A 25,526-nucleotide genomic window follows, 5' to 3' on the forward strand; every position below is an offset into this window, starting at 1 on the left:
CTGCAACGATAGGTCTCCCAGGCAGGGAGACCATCGACTTATGAATTTTAGGGACTAAGTAAAAAGTCGCTACCATCGGTTTGTCCGTTTTAAGGTACCGTACCTCTTGTTTGGTAATTATCCCATAGCTGAAGGCCGCGTCTATCAACCGGTCAAATTTATTCTTGAATATCAACGTGGGATCTGATGGGAGGTCAACATAGTTTTGTCTGTTGGAAAGTTGTCTATTGGCTTCTTCTACGTATGCTGGGGTAGACCACAGAACTATGTTGCCCCCCTTGTCTGCTTCTCGTATGACCACCGTGTCCAGCATCTTCAAGTTTTTCAGGGCTTGTCGCTCCTCTTTTGAGAGGTTGTTGTATCTACATCTGTCCATTGGTAAAAGTTGTATCTCCCTGCAGACTGAATTGAAAAAAACATTAATAGCCGGACAAAGGCTGAGAGATGGTGTGGCTTGTGATGGTAATCACAAGCCACACCCGTGAACCTCCTACCTCTATTTTCTTCCCTCTCATTTTCTTGTAACAAATGCAATAGATCTAATAGAACCTGTCGGTCCTCCTCTGAGACTTGATTGATGATAGTGGGTTGATGGTATAAAATTTTGAATGTAAGTTGTCTGCAGAAAAGGTACAGGTCTTTGATTAATTCAAATTTATCAATTACATTTGTGGGGGAAAAAGTGAGGCCTTTTTGTAGCACCGACCTTTCTGCTGATGTTAAAACATGTGTAGATAGGTTAACAATCTGTAATTCCTGGGTATCAGTTTGTTGTTGACCCGTTTTTTGTCCTATTTTTAACGGCGCCTGTACACTCGTTTCTGTTTGCTTTGTTGGGGGGAGCGGTCTAGGTTCCTGGGCCCTCTCTTTTTGGTGTTTGCGATGTCCCCTCCTGTGTCCTGATCGCTCGTGTCGGACGATAAAAAATCACTCGACATCGAGGAAATTGGGTTGGTGTTGATCGTCCCATGTTGTTGAGGCTGTCTATCTGCACTTTTAATGACTATCCGTCTATTGCCTGAGTGTGTCCACTTATACGCTTTTTTCCTTTCATAGTCCCTTTTGTCTCTAATGAATTTATTTTTCTTCCCTTCTATGATTTCTTTCTCAAATTTGTCTGTGATGTCCCGCAGTTTATCCTGGAACGGAGCTAAGACTGTCTGCTTATCAAATTTACTGCATGCATTTTCTAAGGTCTTAATTCTTGTTCTAATTTCTTCTAAAAGTTTACAGTCATGTTCCAACAGCATGTTGATGAGAATGGTGGAGCAATGTCCCAACCCATTCTCCCATGTATTCTTAAAGGATTCATCAACTTCCCAGGCCGGGAAGATTTGTACTCTGAGTCCTCTGGGGGTGATGCCTAATTTGAGGTATTCCTCCAAGCTTTTAATGTTCCACCAAGTTCTAGTGAAGGACTTGTGTGCATCAATAATTTCCTCAGAGATTTGTTTAAACTCCATATTCGATGTGTCCTCTGCAGCCGCAGAAAAAATGGATGTCACCTGGCTATTCCAAATAGCCTCCTTGGCTCCCATGTCTAGTGTCATGGTGATGCCTGGTCAGAGAATGCGTCAGATCTATGACAGAGTGGTCAAATGCCAGACCGCCAACTAGCCTCCCAAAAGCAAACGCCAATCGCCGTATATCACATGAAAAAGTTTTATATAACTGACATGAAGAATATCACCAAAGGTAAGAGTGGCTAGAAAAGGAACCTCATAGGTAAGACTACTGTAAAGTTCCTGAAACTACTTGTGTGTAAAGCTGATAGCCTCTCCACTAGTATATAATAAAAGTGGAAGAAACACTGAAATTGCACAACATGCTGAACAAACTACTAGGTCAGTGTCATGTACCAAAAACCAATCACTAATAAAGATAAAACATAGAAATATTTATTGGTATACTCTAAAAACACCTAAAAGGCACTCCCAAAATGTGCCATCCTATCTCTGTAAAAATAAGACAGAGTAATCCTCCTCACTAATGCCTAAATGTCTGGCAAACACATGGACAAAGTGCAGATAGTACAGGTCAATAATACAACAATGGAAGATAAACATCCTAGCTGAATGGAAATGTGAATATTATGAATAAATATCACCCAAGTCCATGTGTGTAAGGAGGAGAAAACGTCCCCACGCGTATCGCTGCGCTCCTGCGGCTTCCTCAGGGGTAGCTGGATACCAAATGATCCTTTCTTATATATATGATTCATGTGATCTCGGCGGCTGACGTCACTTCCGGTTTGCTGTCGGCGGCTGACGTCACTTCCGGTTTGCTGGCGGCGGCTGACGTCACTTCCGGCTTGCTGTCGACGGCTGACGTCACCTCCGGTCTGCTGCACACAACACAATCTCATAGCCCCCCCCTATAAATAACTGTATATATTGGGCCCCCGGCCCTCACAATCTTTTTACTGCGGTCAAAAAAAAAAAAATCCTGTACTCACATCTGTCTCCAGCGTCTTCTTTCTTTTTGCTGCTGCCGGACAGGAAGGGGTGCGCTGCCTCCGTGATGACGTCATCATGCGGCCACGCATCCAGGTCCGAAGAGCGATGTGAGCCGGGGTTGTCTTCCGATCCACCTGCAGTAATAGTGCTTGAGCGCCTGTTTCCGGCCGCATCGAGCACTATACAGTGAAGCGCAGGAGCTTCCTGTCCAGAGGGATGGAGGCCCCTGCCCGACTGCCAGCTATCCGCAGGGCCCGGTGCCGGTGCTCCAAGAGCGCCAATGATGATCCGGCTCTGCCCTGAATGCAGAGAGAGGAGACAACCTTAGCAGAGGATAGGGATTGGCCGTTTCCAATGCATTTGATGGTTTCTTAGTGAGGTCAGTGCCCTTAGATGAAGACTGGAGATCTGCACACCTTGCGGCATCTATGTGGATTTTACATGCAGATTTGGGTGCGGAAAATTCACTTTTATGCTGCTGTATTACGCAGTGGATGTGAGTTGTGCAGACAACTTTTTTTTGGGGGGCGGGGGTTGTTTGGTGCAGAAAATAAAATAATAATCATGTTACTTTACTGGTGGTTCTTCACAGATTTTTGCATGCACTTTTTTTGTCTATGGAATTGTGAAAATCTGCATGAAAAGCGCACATAAAAACGCAGATTTTGTACATGACAATCCACAACATGTGCAGATAACAAAAAGAAAAACAAGGCTATCTACTCCTGATCTGCAAAGGAACTTTTTTGAAACTTTTTAAAGATATTTTTTGAAAAGTCGCACATCATAAAATAGGAAAAACATCTGAATTTCTAAGTTAAATAAGGCTAAAATTCATGCGCCACTTACTTTTGAAAAGTCTCCAAAAAGACACAAATATGGCACAAACACATACTTGAGCCAAAAGAAGTAGCAAACCAGCTGATAAAGCTGCCCCTTAAGGCCGCGGTCACACGTACCGCTAAGCGTCCGTCATAACGCGACGCTAGCGCACAGGGGGAGGTCCTCGGCCCGATTGTTAAGCCGATCGCATGCGTTCAGGCCGAGGACCTACCCCTGTGCGCTAACGTCGCGTTATGAATGGACGTCTAGCGGTACGCGTGACCGCGGCTTAATTTACACTCCGTATTCTGCTGCAGACTTTGCTCTATCCAGTGTGAATAGGCCTCTCTCATTCAGTCCTCGATGTGAACCTTGGTTTTGTACAGAGACGTCCAATATATAAAAGAGGTACATAAAAAGTGACAAACACTACAACGCATGTTAAGAAAGAAATCTCTGTAAAATTTATTTAATTTAAATACATTTGCAACATCCCCCACCGGGGCCTAGCCCTTGAGGTGAGGCCTGGAGACAGCCGGGGCCCGCAGTACCGGAGTGGCTGGCGGTTGCGGCCTAAGCACGCTATTGTCACGGTGCTTGGTACGGGGGAACCGGAGGGCTGTCCTACAGCCTGGCAGGTCTCCAGCAGGGTGGTGTTGGCAAGAAATGATGAGGGAGCGGCTGCTATAGCGGATCTCCCTGGGGCAACCCCTTAATGTCCCGAGTGTGAGTCTCTGGGTGATGGACAGGGTGCCGGTGATGAAGGCAGGGGTAGTAGCAGGGACCAGACGGAGGCAGAAGTTGAAGAAAACAACTTACAGTTCTTTATTGGAACCGCAGGAACATCAGCAACATGCCTTTAACAAGATGGTGGAGTACTGGAGAGGTATTTGGAGGGAGCCACAGGATGTAGTTCACCAGCCTGGATGTATAGGGCAGGCTGGGAGGCAGCTGCGTCCTTAGAGGAGGCTTCAGCTCGGTCCTGGATCTCTTCAGGTATCACCCTTGAAGGTAGGATGATACCCCTTTCCTCACTACACTAACTCTAGTCTTATCTTCCACTTCAGGCAGGGGCTAGACTCTTCCTACACTGGTCTGGTGTGCTAGAGACTCTGAGCTGCTGCTCAGCTAAATACTCTCTGCTTGTGTCCTGCAGACCCAGAGGGCCTGACTAGGACCGGTCTCTTCTCCCTTCTGGGAGAGACTGCTCTCCTCTCTCTCCTGAGAGAGATTTCTCTCTAAGACCTCTAGAACATTCTTGGCTAGGGGGTTTTATTACCTCCCTTTGGTCAGGTGGTGGCTGCTCCTCCAATTACCTCTCAGTGCACAGAGACAGGATGTAACACAGACATTGGATGATAGAAATTACATCACATATTAACATCTGCCTTGCCAGGCAGGATTAACCACTGCAATTTCCCCTTGATCCTATAAGGACCATATAGTGTAATGTGATGTTACCTACAGGTGGGACGTATTCGCAAGCACTACCTCGCCATTGCATCGGCGAGGGTGTTGCATACCCCGGGGGCAATTGAAAGAGCCGCCCTCGGCTCGACTACCGATGTTTTGGGGCACAGAGGGGGCTAAGGGCACTTCTGGGAAGTGCAGGCTATGTGAGGTGTAGGGACAAACCGCCCATGGTCCTGGAGACAGGCACCTGGGTTGGTGTCGGACTAAGACAAAAATGTGTAGCTGTATGACAGTTGGTCGCTGACGCCATTAAACCGAACTGTACAGTAGGAAAGGTGTGGTGTCATGTCCTGTAATCCACTCCTTGCACCAAGGCCTGTATATTTGTTTGATCAACGCTTCTTCCCTGGCGGCAATTATATATGGTGTCTATCTGCATTGCATGAGCATATGCGACACGAGTACCTCCTGACTGACAACCTTACCCATGTATGGTGGGCATCCAGGTGCTAACTGTGTAACACCCCCGGTCCCCTAAAGACCCGCAGTTTACGGACTACCCCCATGTGCAAACCTCAGTTTGAGAGATCAGGTAGCGGTCAGTGTTTTACACAAAAAGACGGTCCGACACAGCCACACTACAACCTGAAAAGCCTATGAAAGGGTTAATGCAGACTACTGGCAGATATGACAGTGTGCAAATATTTTTGTAAACTCACATTGGCTTAGCAGCCCAATGGGTACACATCTTATAACATAACGTTACAGATAGATAGGCTACTCAGAGTAGCACGGTAGCAAATGTCTCTTTACCTAAAAAGGAAAGGCATAAAAAGTGCAAACATAACGTCCATACCTAAAAGGAAGGCATTAAGTGCAAAATAGTAGTCAATAGACATAGCAACTTTTCCCTGGAGTATCTGGCGAAAGTCTCTCAGAAGGTCTCTACTGACAAAGTCCATCTTCTGGGTACAGCCCTTGAGGTGGGGAAAAGTGCAATGAAGAAGCAAAGGGTCTCCTCTATTTGGAGAGGGACAGAGTCCTTTGAAGAAATCTCTGCTGTGGCAGAGGAAGGGGGCTATCATAGCACATGACAATGTATAATCTCTTGACTGAGATAAATAAGGGTAAGAGTCTCAGGAAAGTCTCTGGCTCTTTGGGGAAAGGACAGAAATATACAATATGTACATAGTGCAGTACCTGAAGTGGGCTACAGCCCTTCAGGGGTTAATCTTGCTGCTCAAGAACAATGGCTGCAGGCATGGAAACAGGAACTGCAGCAGGGACATCATCAGCCTGGGTGAAGAAAGCAGTGTTGAGATCTGTCACCTGAAGACATCTGGTGGTAGACACTGGAACTGCTGACCTGGAACACCCAGAAGCTGGAGCTGGAACAGCAGGGAGGTCATCTGCGGCGGCAGGCATCTCAGCAAAGGAAGGAGACAGGCACTTCTCTGGCTGACCTTCTGTAGCTGGGGGCGCTGTGGAGCGCATGATGATGACCGCAGGAGCTGTAACTTCTTCACTGCTGACAGCTGAAGGATTGTTGTTCCTGGACTGACCTGTAGCTCTTGGGGGCGCTGTTGCGCTGGCGGTGGTAACCTCTGTAGCTGGCAGGGTGTTCTCACCGGACAGCCTGGGCCTCTTAGCAGGTGGTCCTGGATACTCCGCAGGACGATCAGCAGCATTAGATAAGGGGTCAGGCCCCTTTAAGAGAGTCCCTTTTGTAGCCGGGCCTCCTATGGGGAGATGTTGACCCTCTGCAGGGAGGCCGGACTGTACCCCAGCCGGGGCTAAGGGAGATATAGTAACAGTCACTGTGATATAGGCCCTGGGGGCCATGGTACTCACATCCGCGGTGGTCCTCAGGAGGTCCGGAATCGGAGGAGGCAGCCGCTGTGGAGAATCCGCCATTGGAAACTGCGTATGGGAGACAGCAGTAAGCGGTGCAGCAGAGGAAGGGGCCCGAGGCTCGTGGGCAAGCCATGCGACACTTGGTTCCTCATTTCGGCGGCTGTACGGCATGTCGACAGGACAGGAGACAGCATGTGGAGAAATCCAAGATGGCCGATTAACCTCTCTGATGCTGGATGGCAGCTGCGCTGACTCTGAGGTACCTCGTGGGCTCTCACTGGCGTTGCAGCGCGGGAGAGTTTCGCGCCAGAGGGCGGAGCTTGAGTCTTTCCCGCCAGGAGGGCTGAATTTTCTGCTGCGCCACAGCGCGCTGAGGCAGGATTCGCGCCATACGCGCAGGGGGCGGAGCTTAGCGATGTCTCTGGGTTTCCCGCCAGTGAAAGTTTTGGCGGGCTGGAATTACTTGCTGCGCCACAGTTTCGTGAGGTAAAATCTTCAGGTGCGGCAGCGCCGGATGTAGCAGAGCTGACACAGTTCTTGCAGGAATTAACGTCTTGAGTGCTGGAGCGGCGCTCGACAGCACGTGGCAGCAGTATAAAGTTCAATGTAGAAACACACAAATACTTGGGCCTAAACCCGGATGGCAGCAGGGTTAGGCAGCACAGTCTTTTTCTTAATAAAGTACAGTCTTTAGTGCCAGGATAAGGCACAGAAGTATATATCCTGTGATTCGTGACGCCACTTGCAATCATCCCCCACCGGGGCCCAGCCCTTGAGGTGAGGCCTGGAGACAGCCGGGGCCCGCAGTACCGGAGTGGCTGGCGGTTGCGGCCTAAGCACGCTATTGTCACGGTGCTTGGTACGGGGGAACCGGAGGGCTGTCCTACAGCCTGGCAGGTCTCCAGCAGGGTGGTGTTGGCAAGAAATGATGAGGGAGCGGCTGCTATAGCGGATCTCCCTGGGGCAACCCCTTAATGTCCCGAGTGTGAGTCTCTGGGTGATGGACAGGGTGCCGGTGATGAAGGCAGGGGTAGTAGCAGGGACCAGACGGAGGCAGAAGTTGAAGAAAACAACTTACAGTTCTTTATTGGAACCGCAGGAACATCAGCAACATGCCTTTAACAAGATGGTGGAGTACTGGAGAGGTATTTGGAGGGAGCCACAGGATGTAGTTCACCAGCCTGGATGTATAGGGCAGGCTGGGAGGCAGCTGCGTCCTTAGAGGAGGCTTCAGCTCGGTCCTGGATCTCTTCAGGTATCACCCTTGAAGGTAGGATGATACCCCTTTCCTCACTACACTAGCTCTAGTCTAATCTTCCACTTCAGGCAGGGGCTAGGCTCTTCCTACACTGGTCTGGTGTGCTAGAGACTCTGAGCTGCTGCTCAGCTAAATACTCTCTGCTTGTGTCCTGCAGACCCAGAGGGCCTGACTGGGACCGGTCTCTTCTCCCTTCTGGGAGAGACTGCTCTCCTCTCTCTCCTGAGAGAGACTTCTCTCTAAGACCTCTAGAACATTCTTGGCTAGGGGGTTTTATTACCTCCCTTTGGTCAGGTGGTGGCTGCTCCTCCAATTACCTCTCAGTGCACAGAGACAGGATGTAACACAGACATTGGATGATAGAAATTACATCACATATTAACATCTGCCTTGCCAGGCAGGATTAACCACTGCAATTTCCCCTTGATCCTATAAGGACCATATAGTGTAATGTGATGTTACCTACAGGTGGGACGTATTCGCAAGCACTACCTCGCCATTGCATCGGCGAGGGTGTTGCACATTACAAAATAAGTCTTCTTTCAGCCTTTAAAAACCTAGCAATGCATTATGTCAGAAAAAAAAATCATCAAAGATTATCCAAGCCACTAGGGTTAAAGTGCTAGAATCACACCCCCCCCCCCCCTCTCACCGATCCAAGGGTCCTAGAATCAGAACAAATATGGGACGGACAGATCCCTTTAATGGGCCACCACCCCTATGTCACAGGAAACCCCAATCCAGAATGTTAAGTTACAATGGAGACAATTCACACAATTGTTAATTTCTGGACACGAAAAACCATTATAGCGACAACCGCAACACTGCAAGTGGGATTTTTTTTTGGCATTGTTAAACCGATTATAATACATTGTCCGTCATTAGACGCGATTGTGGGATTTTATATATGGATTTCACTGGGAAGTTATGACAAGGTCCTCATAGATCAGTAGCAGCAAGCGTCAATGTGATATCCGCTACACCCTCGGATGGTGCCATATGGCGGCTGCTAACACATATTGTAGCGTCATCCTGCAACACGGATGTGAATAGGATCCATGTTGCATCTACATAGAGACCACATTCATCTTCATTACTTCAGATGTTACGGACAAAATCGTAGTGTAGCCCCCCCCCCCCCCATAGAGAAACATGGCGCACAGCGCCGTATTATGGGGTAAGATGGGACATGTCCTATCTTTTCCCCGGGTAGGGAACGGTACGGTGCCATGTGCCCATTGTCGGCCTATGGGGGGCGTATATACGACAACGCTGCAGAAGTAGAAGTAAGAGTCTATATTGTTACTGTTTGCACACAGAGATTGCAGCTCAGGTTATGCCTGTGATGATGGATACCTTGCTGTGAGGTCCGCTGGACCTTCTGGATGACAACATGTTACTCAGGGAGATTTCTTGCACTGCTGTTCTGTAGGACCAATTCTGAGACTTTGCACTGATTTTGGACTTTTGCAGGGGATTGTGGGACTTACATAATTTATACAAACCAAACAGTGAAAGATCAGCAACTTCCCTTTTCTCTCCCTTTATTTTACCAATTTATTGCCCTTTCTAATATTTTGGGGCACCCCATAAATTTTAGATGCTGCCCTCCTAAATGAATTATGTAATATACTGCCCGCCCTGTAAGCTATTTTATATACTGGCCACCAATTAATTACTTACTATATGAAGCTCCTGTAAATTATTTTTGCAAATGAGTTTCATTTTTTGCGGGATTAGCTGACCTATGGCCTGTTCGACCTTCTGATCACTTTTTGTTAAAGTTTTTTATAAGTCGCAAAAATTGCGAAAATGTGGCGTTTTGGACATTTGGGCGCTGTGTTCCATTACAGGGTGTAACAATGGGAATAACGTGTGTGTAAAGCTGATAGCCTCTCCACTAGTATATAATATAAGTGGAAGAAACACTGAAATTGCACAACATGCTGAACAAACTACTAGGTCAGTGTCATGTACCAAAAACCAATCACTAATAAAGATAAAACATAGAAATATTTATTGGTATACTCTAAAAACACCTAAAAGGCACTCCCAAAATGTGCCATCCTATCTCTGTAAAAATAAGACAGAGTAATCCTCCTCACTAATGCCTAAATGTCTGGCAAACACATGGACAAAGTGCAGATAGTACAGGTCAATAATACAACAATGGAAGATAAACATCCTAGCTGAATGGAAATGTGAATATTATGAATAAATATCACCCAAGTCCATGTGTGTAAGGAGGAGAAAACGTCCCCACGCGTATCGCCGCGCTCCTGCGGCTTCCTCAGGGGTAGCTGGATACCAAATGATCCTTTCTCATATATATGATTCATGTGATCTCGGCGGCTGACGTCACTTCCGGTTTGCTGTCGGCGGCTGACGTCACTTCCGGTTTGCTGGCGGCGGCTGACGTCACTTCCGGTTTGCTGTCGACGGCTGACGTCACCTCCGGTCTGCTGCACACAACACAATCTCATAGCCCCCCCCTATAAATAACTGTATATATTGGGCCCCCGGCCCTCACAATCTTTTTACTGCGGTCAAAAAAAAGAAAAAAACCTGCACTCACCTCTGTCTCCAGCGTCTTCTTTCTTTTTGCTGCTGCCGGACAGGAAGGGGTGCGCTGCCTCCGTGATGACGTCATCATGCGGCCACGCATCCAGGTCCGAAGAGCGTTGTGAGCCGGGGTTGTCTTCTGATCCACCTGCAGTAATAGTGCTTGAGTGCCTGTTTCCGGCCGCATCGAGCACTATACAGTGAAGCGCAGGAGCTTCCTGTCCAGAGGGATGGAGGCCCCTGCCCGACTGCCAGCTATCCGCAGGGCCCGGCGCCGGTGCTCCAAGAGCGCCAATGATGATCCGGCTCTGCCCTGAATGCAGAGAGAGGAGTCAACCTCAGCAGAGGATAGGGATTGGCCGTTTCCAATGTATTTGATGGTTTCTTAGTGAGGTCAGTGCCCTTATATGAAGACTGGAGATCTGCACACCTTGCTGCATCTATGTGGATTTTACATGCAGATTTGGGTGCGGAAAATTCACTTTTATGCTGCTGTATTACGCAGTGGATGTGAGTTGTGCAGATAACCTTTTTTTGGGGGGCGGGGGTTGTTTGGTGCAGAAAATAAAATAATAATCATGTTACTTTACTGGTGGTTCTTCACAGATTTTTGCATGCACTTTTTTTGTCTATGGAATTGTGAAAATCTGCATGAAAAGCGCACATAAAAACGCAGATTTTGTACATGACAATCCACAACATGTGCAGATAACAAAAAGAAAAACAAGGCTATGTACACCTGATCTGCAAAGGAACTTTTTTGAAACTTTTTAAAGATATTTTTTGAAAAGTCGCACATCATAAAATAGGAAAAACATCTGAATTTCTAAGTTAAATAAGGCTAAAATTCATGCGCCACTTACTTTTGAAAAGTCTCCAAAAAGACACAAATATGACACAAACACATACTTGAGCCAAAAAAAGTAGCAAAACAGCTGATAGAGCTGCCCCTTAAGGCCACGGTCACACGTACCGCTAAGCGTCCGTCATAACGCGACGCTAGCGCACAGGGGGAGGTCCTCGGCCCGCGCATATGCGTTCGGGCCGAGGACCTACCCCTGTGCGCTAACGTCGCGTTATGAATGGACGTCTAGCGGTACGTGTGACCGCGGCCTAATTTACACTCCGTATTCTGCTGCAGACTTTGCTCTATCCAGTGTGAATAGGCCTCTCTCATTCAGTCCTCGATCCAAGATGTGAACCTTGGTATTGTACAGAGACGTCCAATATATAAAAGAGGTACATAAAAAGTGACAAACACTACAACGCATGTTAAGAAAGAAATCTCTGTAAAATTTATTTAATTTAAATACATTACAAAATAAGTCTTCTTTCAGCCTTTAAAAACCTAGCAATGCATTATGTCAGGAAAAAAAATCATCAAAGATTATCCAAGCCACTAGGGTTAAAGTGCTAGAATCACCCCCCCCCCCCCCCTCTCACCGATCCAAGGGTCCTAGAATCAGAACAAATATGGGACGGACAGATCCCTTTAATGGGCCACCACCCCTATGTCACAGGAAACCCCAATCCAGAATGTTAAGTTACAATGGAGACAATTCACACAATTGTTAATTTCTGGACACGAAAAACCATTATTGCGACAACCGCAACACTGCAAGTGGGATTTTTTTTGGCATTGTTAAACCGATTATAATACATTGTCCGTCATTAGACGCGATTGTGGGATTTTATATATGGATTTCACTGGGAAGTTATGACAAGCTCCTCATAGATCAGCAGCAGCAAGCGTCAATGTGATATCCGCTACACCCTCGGATGGTGCCATATGGCGGCTGCTAACACATATTGTAGCGTCATCCTGCAACACGGATGTGAATAGGATCCATGTTGCATCTACATAGAGACCACATTCATCTTCATTACTTTAGATGTTACGGACAAAATCGTAGTGTAGCCTCCCCCGCCCTCTCCCCATAGAGAAACATGGCGTACAGCACCATATTATGGGGTAAGATAGGACATGTCCTATCTTTTCCCCGGGTAGGGAACGGTACGGTGCCATGCGCCCATTGTCGGCCTATGGGGGACGTATATACGTCAGCCAAATATATGCCCCCCAACGGCCGTGTGAATGAGGCCTAAGAATTTTGGGTTGTTTATGACCCATAAATGCGGCACTAATACATCTTTGTGTTAGACCCCTATACTTGATGCCATCATTATTTTATAATATTCATAAGTGGAAGTTATAAAACAAACTACACTTCACAGCTTTGCCAGATATTGTAGTTAAAATTTGACAGGAACCATGTACATTTTATAAAGATTTGAGGGGAGATCATCAAATTTCTGAGGTAAAACTGTACTAGTTGCTCAGCTTTATAAACATCTGTGGGAAAATGAATGCGAGCTGGGATTGGTTGTCTAAGAGACTTATGATAAATCTCCCCCATAAACGGTAGATTATACTTTATACTTTAGAAAAGGCCTCATTTAGGCTAACAAACTCTGTTGTCCATAGTAACCAATCACAGCTCAGCTAGAATTCCTTTACCTGCTTTGGTCAGATGAAAGCTGTGCTGTGATTGGTTGCTATAGGCCATAAAGGCAGATTTACAGTAAATCTGCTCCAATATGTCCAGAAATAATACTTCATGTTACACCACCCTCCTACTGTATAATATGTATAATATATGTGCTTCCATGGAAAGGCATGCGATCTGTAACATCAGCACCCGGTGTCATAGTATCATAGTACGCAAGGCCAGGAAAAAACGCTAGTCCATCAAGACCAACCTTTAAGAAATAAATAAATGTTTTGCATTGCATTGTTTATACTGAAGACAATGTGTCCTGGTTACCAATCGCACGTAAACGCAAGGCAAATGCCACGTGTGAATGCAGCCTGAGAGAATGTATTTTTGAGATGAATGGGTGCTGTAATACTGACTGTACCATCACTAAGGGCCAAATCTCCAAATATATTTTTGTACATAATGGGGCACATTTACTAAGGGTCCGTCAGACGCATTTCCGTCGGGTTTTCAGAATTTTTCCGATTTGCCCTCAATTGCACAGGGGTTTTTGGCGTACGAAATCGGATTTTGGCGCATCGGCGCTGGCTTTCATGCGACACAAATCGGGGGGCGTGGCCGTCGGACAACCCAACTGATTCGGACAAACCGCGGAATTTAAAATTCAAATTGTGTCGCTAGATACGCACTCACATGCACCGGGAAGAAGATGGTGAACTCCGGCGGACCTGAGCAGAGAAGCGACACATTCAAGAAATCGGGCGCATGCTGCAAGTGAATCGCGGCAGCTCCGAATCCTCGTCCGACAATCCGGATCGGCAGACGCAACAGGACAGGTAAGTAAATGTGCCCCAATATTCCTAAATAAATCGATGACATATCAATACTTCACCCTTGAAATCCATTTATAAATTCTGCCACCTGCTAGAAATGACCATATCATAATACACAAAAAAAGCATGGAGTGGCATGATGGGACTTGTAGTCCCTTACTGTGGGAGTCTAGTTCTTATAGAGACAACTAAATACATCTAATACATTTCCATGCAATTCCACAGGGAGTGGTTGACCCTGCTTGTAGGCCTCATCTAGATTGTAGTCATCATACAGCGGAGTGTATAATCTATATATTTCCTGGAGAAAATGTAAGAATGGAAACTATTACTGTACATATATATATATACAGCCTGTAAAAAAAAAATCATATGCAACAGGGACCTGTGCTGCTGTGTTATGGAAGCAGAGGTAGGTTGTAGATTACACGGTAACACAGCAATCCACCCACACAAGATAAACAGAAGCATACATAAAACTACTGGGTAAAGACCGCTCATCTGAAGCTCCATTATTGTGATTCTACTATAAGCAGATGAATAATATAACAGAGTGTAAAATGGGCTGTATACAATTTAATCTTTTTTTTAAAAAGAAACAGCGCCACCCGGATATACAGGTTATGGGTGGTACTGCAGCTCAATCTAAATAAAATTGATAGGGCAGCAGCAACGAACAAATCCCATAAGAAAGTGTCAGTATATGATCTGAGGAGAAATAGGCTGGCTGCTAGCAACGTAAAGGGTGGCTGCTTGAGACTGCGCTGAAATCAGCGCCAACAGATGCACCGGAGGTTAGAGTAAAACAAGGTGAAGATCAAAATCTGGTGTACACCATACACAGAGATTAGAAAGGGTGAAGTGGTGTAACAGAAGACTTAGGGTGGTGACACACGTGGTGTTTTTAGGCCATTTTTAGTTAGTGCGTTTTCAGATTGTAAAAACCGCATGCATTTTTGACCAGTTTGAATTAAAAAACGTATGCATTTTCAAAAACCCATGCGGTTTTTACGATCTGAAAATGCACTAAAAACGGCCCAAAAACCCCGTGTGTCACCACCCTCAGACTAAATGCACACAAAGGCTGAATTTGGCAGGCGCTAGCTGCCGATTCGGCAAAATTCACATCCCATGCAGACTCATTAATGTCCATTAAAAATACAGATTACAAGTGTCAAAGAATTACTTGATTCAGATGAATCTAATGTAAATGATAAAAAAAAATTATAAAAAACAACCAAAAAGAAAAAAAAAACACTCATCAGACACATGTATATATACTATACATAACTCCATAATGGAATTTTTGTACGGGGGGAGACTGGGGGTGTAAAACTAATATTCCCTGCACCCCCCTTCTCTTAGGGACACAGATGTGTAATTCTTTTTTTGTGCAGCGGTGTCCGCCATTGCTATGGCGTGCAGATACAACACGGCGATTATTTGCCAGTCGGTAAGACGCACTCACACCAATGGCTTTTGTGAGTAACAGAGGTAAACGGCGAGAAAAAAAACAACACATTGCACGATGGCCACGCTCCACCTACATCCACTCTCCTCTTGTCCTGCAAGGCACTAGTAATAGTTCAAGTTTATCTATTTACTCTCCACATACGTTTCCAAGATAGTTACTCTAATGATGCTGCATTTATAAGGGGAGCTCTATCCTTCCTCTCAATGCGTAGAAAATCGATTCATAGCAGAATCACAACTTAAATGGAACATGTCACCAACTTTTACCCACTAAATTACTAGCTGCCTCAGTCAGGCCATGAAATACAGTTTCTAGAATTTCCTCTATCTCAATGGTTCTGGTATCAAATGAAAGATAAGAAGTTCATCTTTCAAGTGGCATCAAGCTTACAGATCTGTAAGCTACAGAACCAGAGATACAAGCAGTTAAAGAAAAAGGCGGGAATCTTTATCTGCAGCTCGCATTCCCAACTATGCTTTTACCTCACACCCTACACATGAGGGTGCTGCTAATTTTGTGAGGTAAAAGTAGGTGGTAAAGTGGTCTTCTGCTTACGATCTCCATCTATGAGGCATCAATTACCTACAAAACCGAGCAAAATGTAGCTTTATATTAGTTTCTAAGCAGATGCTATGGTAATGTGAGACGTTATTATAGTCTGTCTATATCTATGGAAGTGATGGATTCCGTCTCCTTCCCCTCATGGCTGGACATATCATAACCCATCTGTATGGGATGGACACATTTGCATGTGAACCAAAGAATTCAGGTTTAAAAGGGGAGTCTTCTAACAATTAAAAAAAACAATGAAAAAAGTGGAGTCTGCACAAAGCGCAGAGCCGCTTTCCTCCCATAGAAATCTATGGGAACGTGAAAAATACGGATGTAACAAGTTAGTCATCCGGGTGCCAGTTTTAACGTAAAACAATCATGTGACCGTTCAAGGGGTCGGAACAAATTAGTGGCGTTATTTGCCAGCCTTGCGGTTGACACACGGGCTGTTTTTACAGACATACACATCGGCAATGGATTGCATAGGAACCGCGAAAACGGATCAATGATCCGTTGTTTGTGGCCCGATACCAGCAGGCATAACCTGCAAAACTATCACTCTTCCAATGCCTTGACAACTGTCGTGAAACTACAAACCCCAGCATGCCTGCAGTGCGGCGTAATCTACCAGCTGCTGACAAACCGCAGGCTGCCAGAGCGCTCCGTAATATAAAGCATTAACGCAACGGAAGCGGCGTCTATTACATTACCACAGCATCTGCCATAAGGGGGTCTCGTGCATATAGATGTCATCTGTATCGACCAATCACATCATCTCGGTTGTGAATACTGAAAATCTTCAGAATTCTTATCAGAACTTTGGCGTAACTTTGTGGGGTCAGCTCTCTCCCTTTACGCTTTATTGCTGCATCATTTAGAGATAACGCATTTACACATTCACGGTCTCTCATCTTAATTTTTTTTTTAACCCTACACACAAATGGGAAGAAAAAAAAAAACATAAAAAAAAAAAAGAAAAATCTTCTTGCCAGAAGGAAAACGATCTCTCACCCAACAGTAAAAAATATAGATTTAAAATATATATATTCCTATTTATATATGTATAACCCTCCTCCGCCTTCTCCTTTGATGTTATAAGCTCCGTTCTCGGTTGAAGGTCTCTAAGACTGTGAAGTTGGTGTTCTCAAAAGTCCACTGCTGGGTCGGGGAGCTGGGATTGCAGATGTTCATGAAGATCCTGCGGTCGGACTCGCTGCAGTCCATACAGCTGTTGCTGGTGGGGTGATATATCGTCTTGTCCTGGAGGAAAAAGAAGAACGACGTAGCAGGGAGTTAGGCCTGTCGCATATTCAGCATGGGGTGGTGTGATATTCATAATTCCCTCCTTTGGTAAATATCGACAAAATTAAAGTTCACTTAGTTTGTAAGTTATTCCCTATGTACAGGATGGGAGTGTGGGGGTCTATGTATCACAAATTTATGAAGGAGCAGGTCGAGCATAAATATTACCACTCCAGTATATAGTATTGGAGTATTGCTGAGCACAGTGCTTGGGTATTTCTGCAGTACAGAAGATACCCAAGCGCTGTGCTCAGTAATTTCCGACACTTTCACAGTAGTATTAGCAGTAGTTGCACACTTGGTACAACCCCCTTGTAAGATCACGACGTTGCGACCCATACTGGATCAGTGCATACGTTATAATCACAAAGTGGTTATCACATCGATAGAAGCGCGATATGCTGCAGGCACTCACCTTTCTGTACTTCCACAGCTGGTTGCCTTTCATCATGTGACAATCGAAGAGAGTGACCGGACTTGTGTGTGATATGGCGTCAAAGCAGACCTTCTTTGTATGTAAGGGGTCTCCAGGACGGATGTCCTCCCTCCAGCCCAGGGTGAACACCTGCGAGACGTAACATGTCAGTGCACTGATCGAATTACTCCGAGTAACACCCGGCGTGCACCATCACCCTGTACCTGCTGGCTACTCCAGGCGTCAGCCTTACGCCCCTTGGTGCAGGTGTCCAGGCGCATCTCAGAACCCATAGCCCCGTGCTTAGCGTCTACACACAGACCAATCTTCTTATTCCGGATCTAGAGGGCGACAAGATAGAGTTACACGAAATACACTTGTAATATATGCAGCAACGACCCAAACCCATAACTCTCTAGTGCGCTGGTGCGGGAGATCTGCTCTGTGCTGTGTTCAGGGAAGAGATCTCCCACTCCAGCGCACTAATATATAACTATGGGAGCCTCAATAATTTCATACCATATGGATGACCATAAACTAGAGATTTCAACCAGAGGGGCTACAGGCTCCTTAGGTGTTAATGGAGTCGGAAACCCCTCGGGCTCATTTGCATACAGTCTTTCTCCTGGTGGTAGATGTCCTTTAAATTACCAGTCCCTTCATGTCGGGTATGAAATGTCCTTTCTAGAATTCCTTCTTTTATGTGAAATCTCATGCGTTAACCTGTAAAACAAAATCTCCTCCAAAATCATGTGACAATTGGCATAGAAGAGTCATATTTTGCCTGAAATGAGTCAAGTTTAGATGTTACAGGAGGGAGAGTGTCGTATCAGATGCCCATATCTTTCGTCCTATAGTAGAATCTCAAATCGTATCAAGCTTATGGTTCTGTGATCTACAATAACTGGAGACAGAAGCAGTCATAGACAGTCGAGAATGAGAGCTGCAGATAAAGATCCAATTCCCACACTTGTTATTTTTACATATGTCAGTACCTCCAGTCCTGTAACTCACGGAACCACAAGCTTGATGATATCTGAAAGGTGAGATTCTTATCTTTAATATGCAACATGTATTATAGAACGAAAGATACGGGCATCTAAAGTGACATTCTGCTCATGGTGGCCTCTAAAAGTGACTCATCTCAGGTAAAAAATGACTCGTCTCATTTTCACATGACCTTGAAAAAGAATTTTTTTTTAAAACGGGTAACCGATATTTCACTGGAAATTGTAGAAAGGACATTTCATCCATAACCTGAGGTAGTTTAATGTATATAATGTTTCTTGTAATCATTCATGTTACTGTAATAATAAATCACCTCTCCCCAGGCCGCTGCAGGAGGCTCCACAGGAGGGTAGTATTTGGGCAGGTCCCATGCCACCGTGTTCATGAACCACTTGAAGTTCTGACAGTTCAGTTTGGCGCGGAGTTCCTTCTGTGACGCCACCTCTCCGGGCGAGAGATGACGGTAATCCGGGCGACGCTGGTAGATGTACTCCGCGTATTCGTCCATCCACACTTCTGCCACTCTCTTCAAATTCTGCAATAAGACGGGGATATCTTTTATCTCACTACATCCATCTATTAGTGTACAATCCGAAATTGTAACCTAAACGTTTGGATCCCGTCCACTAGATGGCGCTGGAGTACAACTAGACCATAAAGCACATAGTGTGGGGATAGTGACAAGCCTGTAAATGTCACACCTTTATACGACTGGGCGTTTGTAGTGACATTTCCATCTGGTTTTATCTACAGCTACATCCTACAAAAGTGCAAAAGCTTCACATCGCACAGCCCTAAAAAATAAAAAGACTGACGTTTGGGGCACCAGGGCTGCTATTTCGGAATATGATGTCCCTGGGGGTCGCTCTTCCCGGTGCCAGGACTCTGTCAATGAAGAGAACAGAGGCGCCTGTCATGGAGGCTGTCAGCGGGTGTCTGCTCAGTCCACAGGCAGGATACATGTATAGGATGAATGTACTGCACAGGGACCGCGGCTATGGGGAATCTGCTCTCCAAATACTCCGGATAGTAAAGCGGAGTAATTTTTAGACAAAAAAAAATTTTTTAATTCTTAAAGGGATGTGCACTTTTCACAGTCCTGCTGCTACTAATGTCACACACAGAGCTATGATCACCCAGCTTTCCAATACATTACTTGTAGTGAAAACTGCTGACTCTCTTAAAGGGGTTTTCCAGGAATATGCATCAATGTCCGATCCTTAGTGTATAATTGTTGGAGAAGTGACTGAGGGTAAGAGTTACCCGTGCTAAGCTGACACCCGCAGGAACCTTATATGGCACATATTTCCGGTATATATGTCCGACTCGTGAGCAGGGAGCATCTTCCATTCGGCCTCCACACATCCAAACCTAAGGGGAACAGAATATGGTTACTATGTGCGGTACTATTAGTATTACTGATACAACCTCTATTACTACCACCACCGCACTGTTGATATGGTGTGTATAAAAACTTATACATACACTCTACATATAGTATTGTACCTCATATCTCAACAGCATACACAAGAATCTAAACATAGTAGTAACATAGATATTACAAGTAATACTATACACCATATCTCTAAAAGAAACGACAAGTGGTAGTACAGCCCATGTGCACACGAGAACCTACAAAGAGCAGTTTACCACATTTCCATAACATGGGGATAGCAACCTACAACTATACAAGATTTCCATCATTTCTGCTTAAAGAGAACCCGTCATGCAAAATAACCCCCCTAAACTAAATATATTTTCATAAACTGCCATTAGAGAGCATTGCCTCTATCCCTTCATTGTCCCTCTACATGCCTGTAAACCTAAGCAATGAGGTCCTAAAGCTGTATGCAAATGACCTGTGAAATGTCCAATGAGTCATTAGCATATTCAAGCTGCCCACCTTATTCATGAGTGGGCGGCACAGCCACACCCCCAGTGCATGACTGACAGTCTGTATAATGATGTGAGGCTGTATAATGATGTGCTTCCTGGTGCTGGTGGCCACGCCCCCTGCAGCCTGTGTGTGCATGTGTGTGTGTGTATAGGAGAGATACAGCAGCTCCAGGCAGCCATGTTACAGCAGAACATGTCAGGTACTTGTGTAGCTGATGTCTGTGTCTCTCACCTGTATATTAGGAGGATGCAGCATGTCAGCAGATGCAGCACACACACTAGCAATGCTTTACTATACATTACACACAGACATGCAGCAGAGGGAGGAGAGGGGAGGGGTAACAGTGGTGACATCACTGCCTCTGACCATGTGACCAGCCTCATTTACATGATAAAGAAAAGATGATTTTACAATGATTAATGTATGAAATAACTAGATAAAGGCTGGGATGGGATCCTTGTGAGCTGCTCCAACAGGTAGTAGTGACAGGACTAGTGGCAGACCTGATGACAGGTGTCCTTTAAACACTTAGTAGTGCACCTCATATCAAGTATGTGCATATGAGAACTATTAAGTAGCAGGATACCCCTTATCCCAAATGTGTAGTAGAGAACCTACAGGTAGTGAGAAACTCGGTATGCCTAATGGGTGCACACAAGCCTGAAAATAGCAGTATACCCCATAACCCTAAAGTATGGATGACTTCACATCCCCAATCTGTGCATAAGAGCCTACAAGTGGTACTGCATCCCAAATCCCTAATGAGTATTTAGGAGTATACAAGTGGTATTACATCCTATATCCCTAATGTGTGCACGTCAACCTACAAGTAGTATTGTACCCCCATATCTCTAATGTGTATATAAATAGTATTATACCCCAATGGCTCTAATGTGTAAATGAGATACAACAAGTAGTAGTCACCTCATGGATGCTCTCACTCAGCTTTCCATGGATTCTGAATGGAACATAAATCTACGATAGTTGTAAATGTTATTCAGAGTCTGTGGAAAGCTGTGTGACGGGCCCAGTAGTGGTGTTACTATCACAGGGGGGGACCACATAGGGTCCTACATTCCCGTGTATTATCTCTGTGTAGTAGCACAGGCACGTGCTGCCATTCATCTCCTATTTAGCTTCCCCGTCCGGATAAGTTGTGTGCGACGCAATGAGCTCAGCATGAAAATAAATCGGCTTAGTTAGCCCCCGTAGCCCGGCTATCCTTCATTTCCCAGATTCCTCCCGCCCCCTCCCAGCAGCCGGCCCTTTGTGCTTGTGATTTCGGCTCGGTTATTAATCTATCAGCTCCGGATGACTGCACCACTTTATCTTAATTTCGGCACAATAAACTGAGCCGTTTGGTCCCTCACCCTGTCACAGGGGCGGGCGACTAATTTACGAGGGGCTGCAACTTTATCCGGTGGACGGGAACGTGCCTGGTAGTCAGAGGTGCCTATCCCGACCCCCAGACTGACCTTAAAAGAAATTTCATATTGTTCTCCTCCCCAAATCTCCAAGCCGGGGTCGTATCCTCCGAGCTCCCAAAACCACTTCTTGTCCACGGCGAATAATCCACCGGCCATGACGGGAGACCTACGATGAGAGAGGAGAGGTGATGGAGTCGCTGCACACACACAATACATTTCCTCAGTCACATCACCGGCCACAGACAACGCTCCATCTGTATTAGGAGCGCGGTCGCCTGTGCTCCATGTTCTTAGCCATTAATCCCGCTGGCTCTGGGGCGGCTTACAGCAGATGTGCGCGGCTATGCTTTACTGAGCTCCAAGGCCGCAAAAACAGAGGGTATTTTCACATCTTAGGATGCCAAGATCACCGGGCCACGATGGGCAAGAAGCTGCGCACTACAGACTATGTATGACATTACAATAACTTGGCTCACAGATTGAACAAATTTGACCTCCGTAAACTAGGGGGTGAAATGTCCTGTCTAGAATTCCCTCTAATATGTGACATCTTGCCCTTCTACCTATACAAAATCTCCTCCACAATCATGTGTCACCTCAGACGCCTAATTGTCAAATTCCCACAAATTTCCAGATAAAAACCCAATTCCCGTCTGTATCTCAGTCTGGCTCCTTCACACAGAATCACAAGCCGGATGTCCCCTGCAAGACGAGATCCTGATCTTCCAATTGACACCAGCAGCAAGTTTCTAGATACTATAGAACCAAAGATGGGGGCATCTGAAGTGAGCCTCTATACTTGACTCCTCTCAGGTAAAATACGACTCTTCTATGCTCATTTTTACGTGACTTTGGAGGAGATTTTAAATTGGTAAACGGCTGAGATTTCACATAAAAGAGGGTATTCTGGAAAGGACATTTCATACTCTACCTGAGGGGGATGGTAGTTTAAAGAGGCAAGATCTAGAGTCCATTTAAGTTTCATGTATGTAGACTACACACAACGTCCTGCACATCAATTTTTATACAGCTGCTCTGTGCTTACATCGATAAGCAAGCCAATCTCGTCGATAGTGGATGGATCTTGCTGTCCCGACTACAGAAGGGGTGGGAGTCCTGCTTTGACTATTGGGGAGGTTGAGATACAAAAAAGATTGTAGTATTCGACTATTGTATTCCAATGACATGTAAGGTCCAAAATGTTAAGTGTGAATCAGGTGCTCCTACCCGCTTAACGGTGGCTATACCTTCACATACCCGTGCTGATATGTGTATAGAAGTCATGACAGTGGCACCCTTCAAACAGCAATAGGACAATAGTTCTGGTGTCATTTATAAGAGGAGAATCTTCCCTTTAACATTGCACCAGGATGGTGTTTCCAGGTGCCACAGAACCACAGAAATCCATAGTTACAATCAGCAATTTTTATATACCGCCCCCACTTCTGACTGGAAATGTAACAGTCACAAACACACATTACAAAAAAACTTGAGATAAAGTGTCCCCTTTAAAGGGACGATTCTACTCTAACAAATGACACCAGAACTAGTATCCTGGTGTTCTAAGTGCCATGGTTCAGAAGATCTAGCCTTTAGAAGTGCGCTCCCTCCCATTACCATAAGTCGTCACTTTAAGAGCCAAATCTCTGCGATACTTATCAAACCCAAAAATGGAGGATCACAAACTGAGGCCCCCTATATTTTTAGGATCCTTGATCTTAGCAGGATGGCATCACTTTCTAAGCTGGTAATACTCCTTTAAATGACTTTGCTGTATAAATCCAATGACATGGAGTGACTATTGTGTGCGCTCGTGAGTCAGACATATGCGTCATGCGATGTATGTACATGTATCTCCATCCTTACACCTTAAAGGCAAAGAACATTCCACGGAACGGCGCAGAACAGAATGTCAGCCAGTGTTGGCGTCGCTACAGTCCTTATATATTTCACTCCATCATGCGGTGTCAGGAAACAAAGGCCAGGCTAATCAGGTAATTAGTCAGAGCGCAGGCAACGAGACGTCGTCAGCCCCGGGTGAAGCGAGATAAAGATATCAACCCCGACTGCACGGGAACAGAGGGATAGACTAGTAGCAAGAGCGAAAATTATTATATTCCGTGACCAAGGATGAAGCTACTTCAGCTACTTCCTACATCACCAATGTTATCGCTGTACTACAACTCCCAGCATGGAAGGGACCAACAAATCTCCAGGTGACGGGGGATTCACTAGTAGTGATTGACATCTAAAAAAAAGGAGGATTCATCGAAACTATCATCGTGGCTGACAGGAAACGGTGAACTCCAGTAGACAGCTACTTCCTGTTCTAGGACCAATAGTGATTGGTTATTTAAATACACAGTTAAAGGGAACCTGACATCAGTAAGTGACCTTATAAATCAATACAAGTCTGTTGTAAAGCGGCTTTACATGGCCCAGTGCGTTGGAACCATCCAGCAAAATAATTTTTGAAGAGAGAGGTAAAATGGTTGTATAAAGTCAAGGAGGCGGAGTGTTTAGTACTGAAGTCAAGCTCACCCCACCTCAGAACGCTTCCTCTTGTGATTGACATGATGTACTGGACTTCAGGAGATCTGATTAGTGACGTCTCTGCATAGAGGACCATCAATTAGATAGAAGGGGCTTTCTGAGGAAGAGAGAGCTTGACTTCAGTGTTAAACTCTCCGCCTCCTTGACTTTATACAACCATGTAACATCTCACTTCAAAGTTGATTTTCTAGATGATGACGCCACATCAAGTCATGAATAAAACATGATCTGGGAGGTACTTAGCTGCATGACAACATACTGGGAATAATCTTTTAAGTATTTTGACAAAATGGCATTTTGGAACGTGGCGATGCCTAAAATATTTCAGATTGATTGATTTAATTTTTAATGTTTGTGTGTGTGTGGGTGATTTAACTTTTGACTTTTTTTTTTTTACTATTATTTTAGACCCTCTAGGGTACTTTAACCCTGCAGGGTCTGATTGCTCATACTATATACTGCAATACTAATGCATTGCAGTATGTAGAGATTTCACTGCTGATCTTTGCCGTTGGCAGGTAAGTGGATATCATTATACATAGGAGGGTCATGACTCTCTAGGAGACTGTAGGCCGCCATGGCACCCATTGGGTGCCCACAGATGATGTCACGGCACCAGGCCGTAATAGTACCACTCTTGGCGGACAGGAAATAGTTAGCCAAGTGTCATCCTGAGGTCCATTTCGATGTCCAACGGATTTACCATCCTGAACCAGACTATGTTGGGTTCTGGTCGGGTTTCATGCAATTTTTACAAAAAGCTGTAAAAACAAAAAAAAAATCCCTTTCAATATCGACCTTTTAAAGGGTTCAGCTAATAAACCCCTCCGCGCCCCTCCTCCCCCCCTTGCTCTTTAATATCTGCATTTCCGATTCTGTATCTTGGTAACAAGACACAACCAATACTTTTGCCTGTGACGGGAGCGCACAATTCTGCATTTATGACAATTCAACGATAACAAATGGGGGATAAAAAGAAAAATAAATGTAACCCTTCCATCTCCTTCCACACAAAGCCGCCCGGAGAGGTATGAACGTGGCGGAGGGTGCGCGAGGGGTTAAGCATCAGTCATCGCGCTCGTGGTTATTGAAATCTCTGAATCCCGTCATAAATGATCCATTACTGCGGCAACCTTGGAAGCGCATTTTTCTAGACAATCAAACATCAAATGCGATGAAAGGAAATATTTTATGTATAAAAA

General features: G+C 45.3%; 1 protein-coding gene across 2 annotated transcripts in view; it reads right to left on the bottom strand.

Moving 5' to 3' along the window:
* Nucleotides 1-11,637: 11,637 nt before the first annotated feature.
* The window catches only part of GALNT10 (polypeptide N-acetylgalactosaminyltransferase 10), an 85,937-nt gene continuing 72,048 nt past the window's right edge, over nucleotides 11,638-25,526 (bottom strand). For both annotated transcript variants that reach the window (XM_072145528.1, XM_072145529.1), the window contains exons 7-12: nucleotides 21,820-21,937; nucleotides 19,711-19,818; nucleotides 18,761-18,982; nucleotides 17,664-17,780; nucleotides 17,440-17,589; nucleotides 11,638-16,982 (exon numbers count right to left, since the gene is read on the bottom strand). In XM_072145528.1, the coding sequence (XP_072001629.1) occupies nucleotides 16,815-16,982; nucleotides 17,440-17,589; nucleotides 17,664-17,780; nucleotides 18,761-18,982; nucleotides 19,711-19,818; nucleotides 21,820-21,937 (883 nt within the window). In that variant the 3' untranslated portion in view covers nucleotides 11,638-16,814. The remainder of the gene's footprint in view (nucleotides 16,983-17,439; nucleotides 17,590-17,663; nucleotides 17,781-18,760; nucleotides 18,983-19,710; nucleotides 19,819-21,819; nucleotides 21,938-25,526) is intronic.

The sequence above is a fragment of the Engystomops pustulosus genome, chromosome 4 (assembly GCF_040894005.1).
Source record: "Engystomops pustulosus chromosome 4, aEngPut4.maternal, whole genome shotgun sequence".
Lineage (NCBI taxonomy): Eukaryota > Metazoa > Chordata > Amphibia > Anura > Leptodactylidae > Engystomops > Engystomops pustulosus.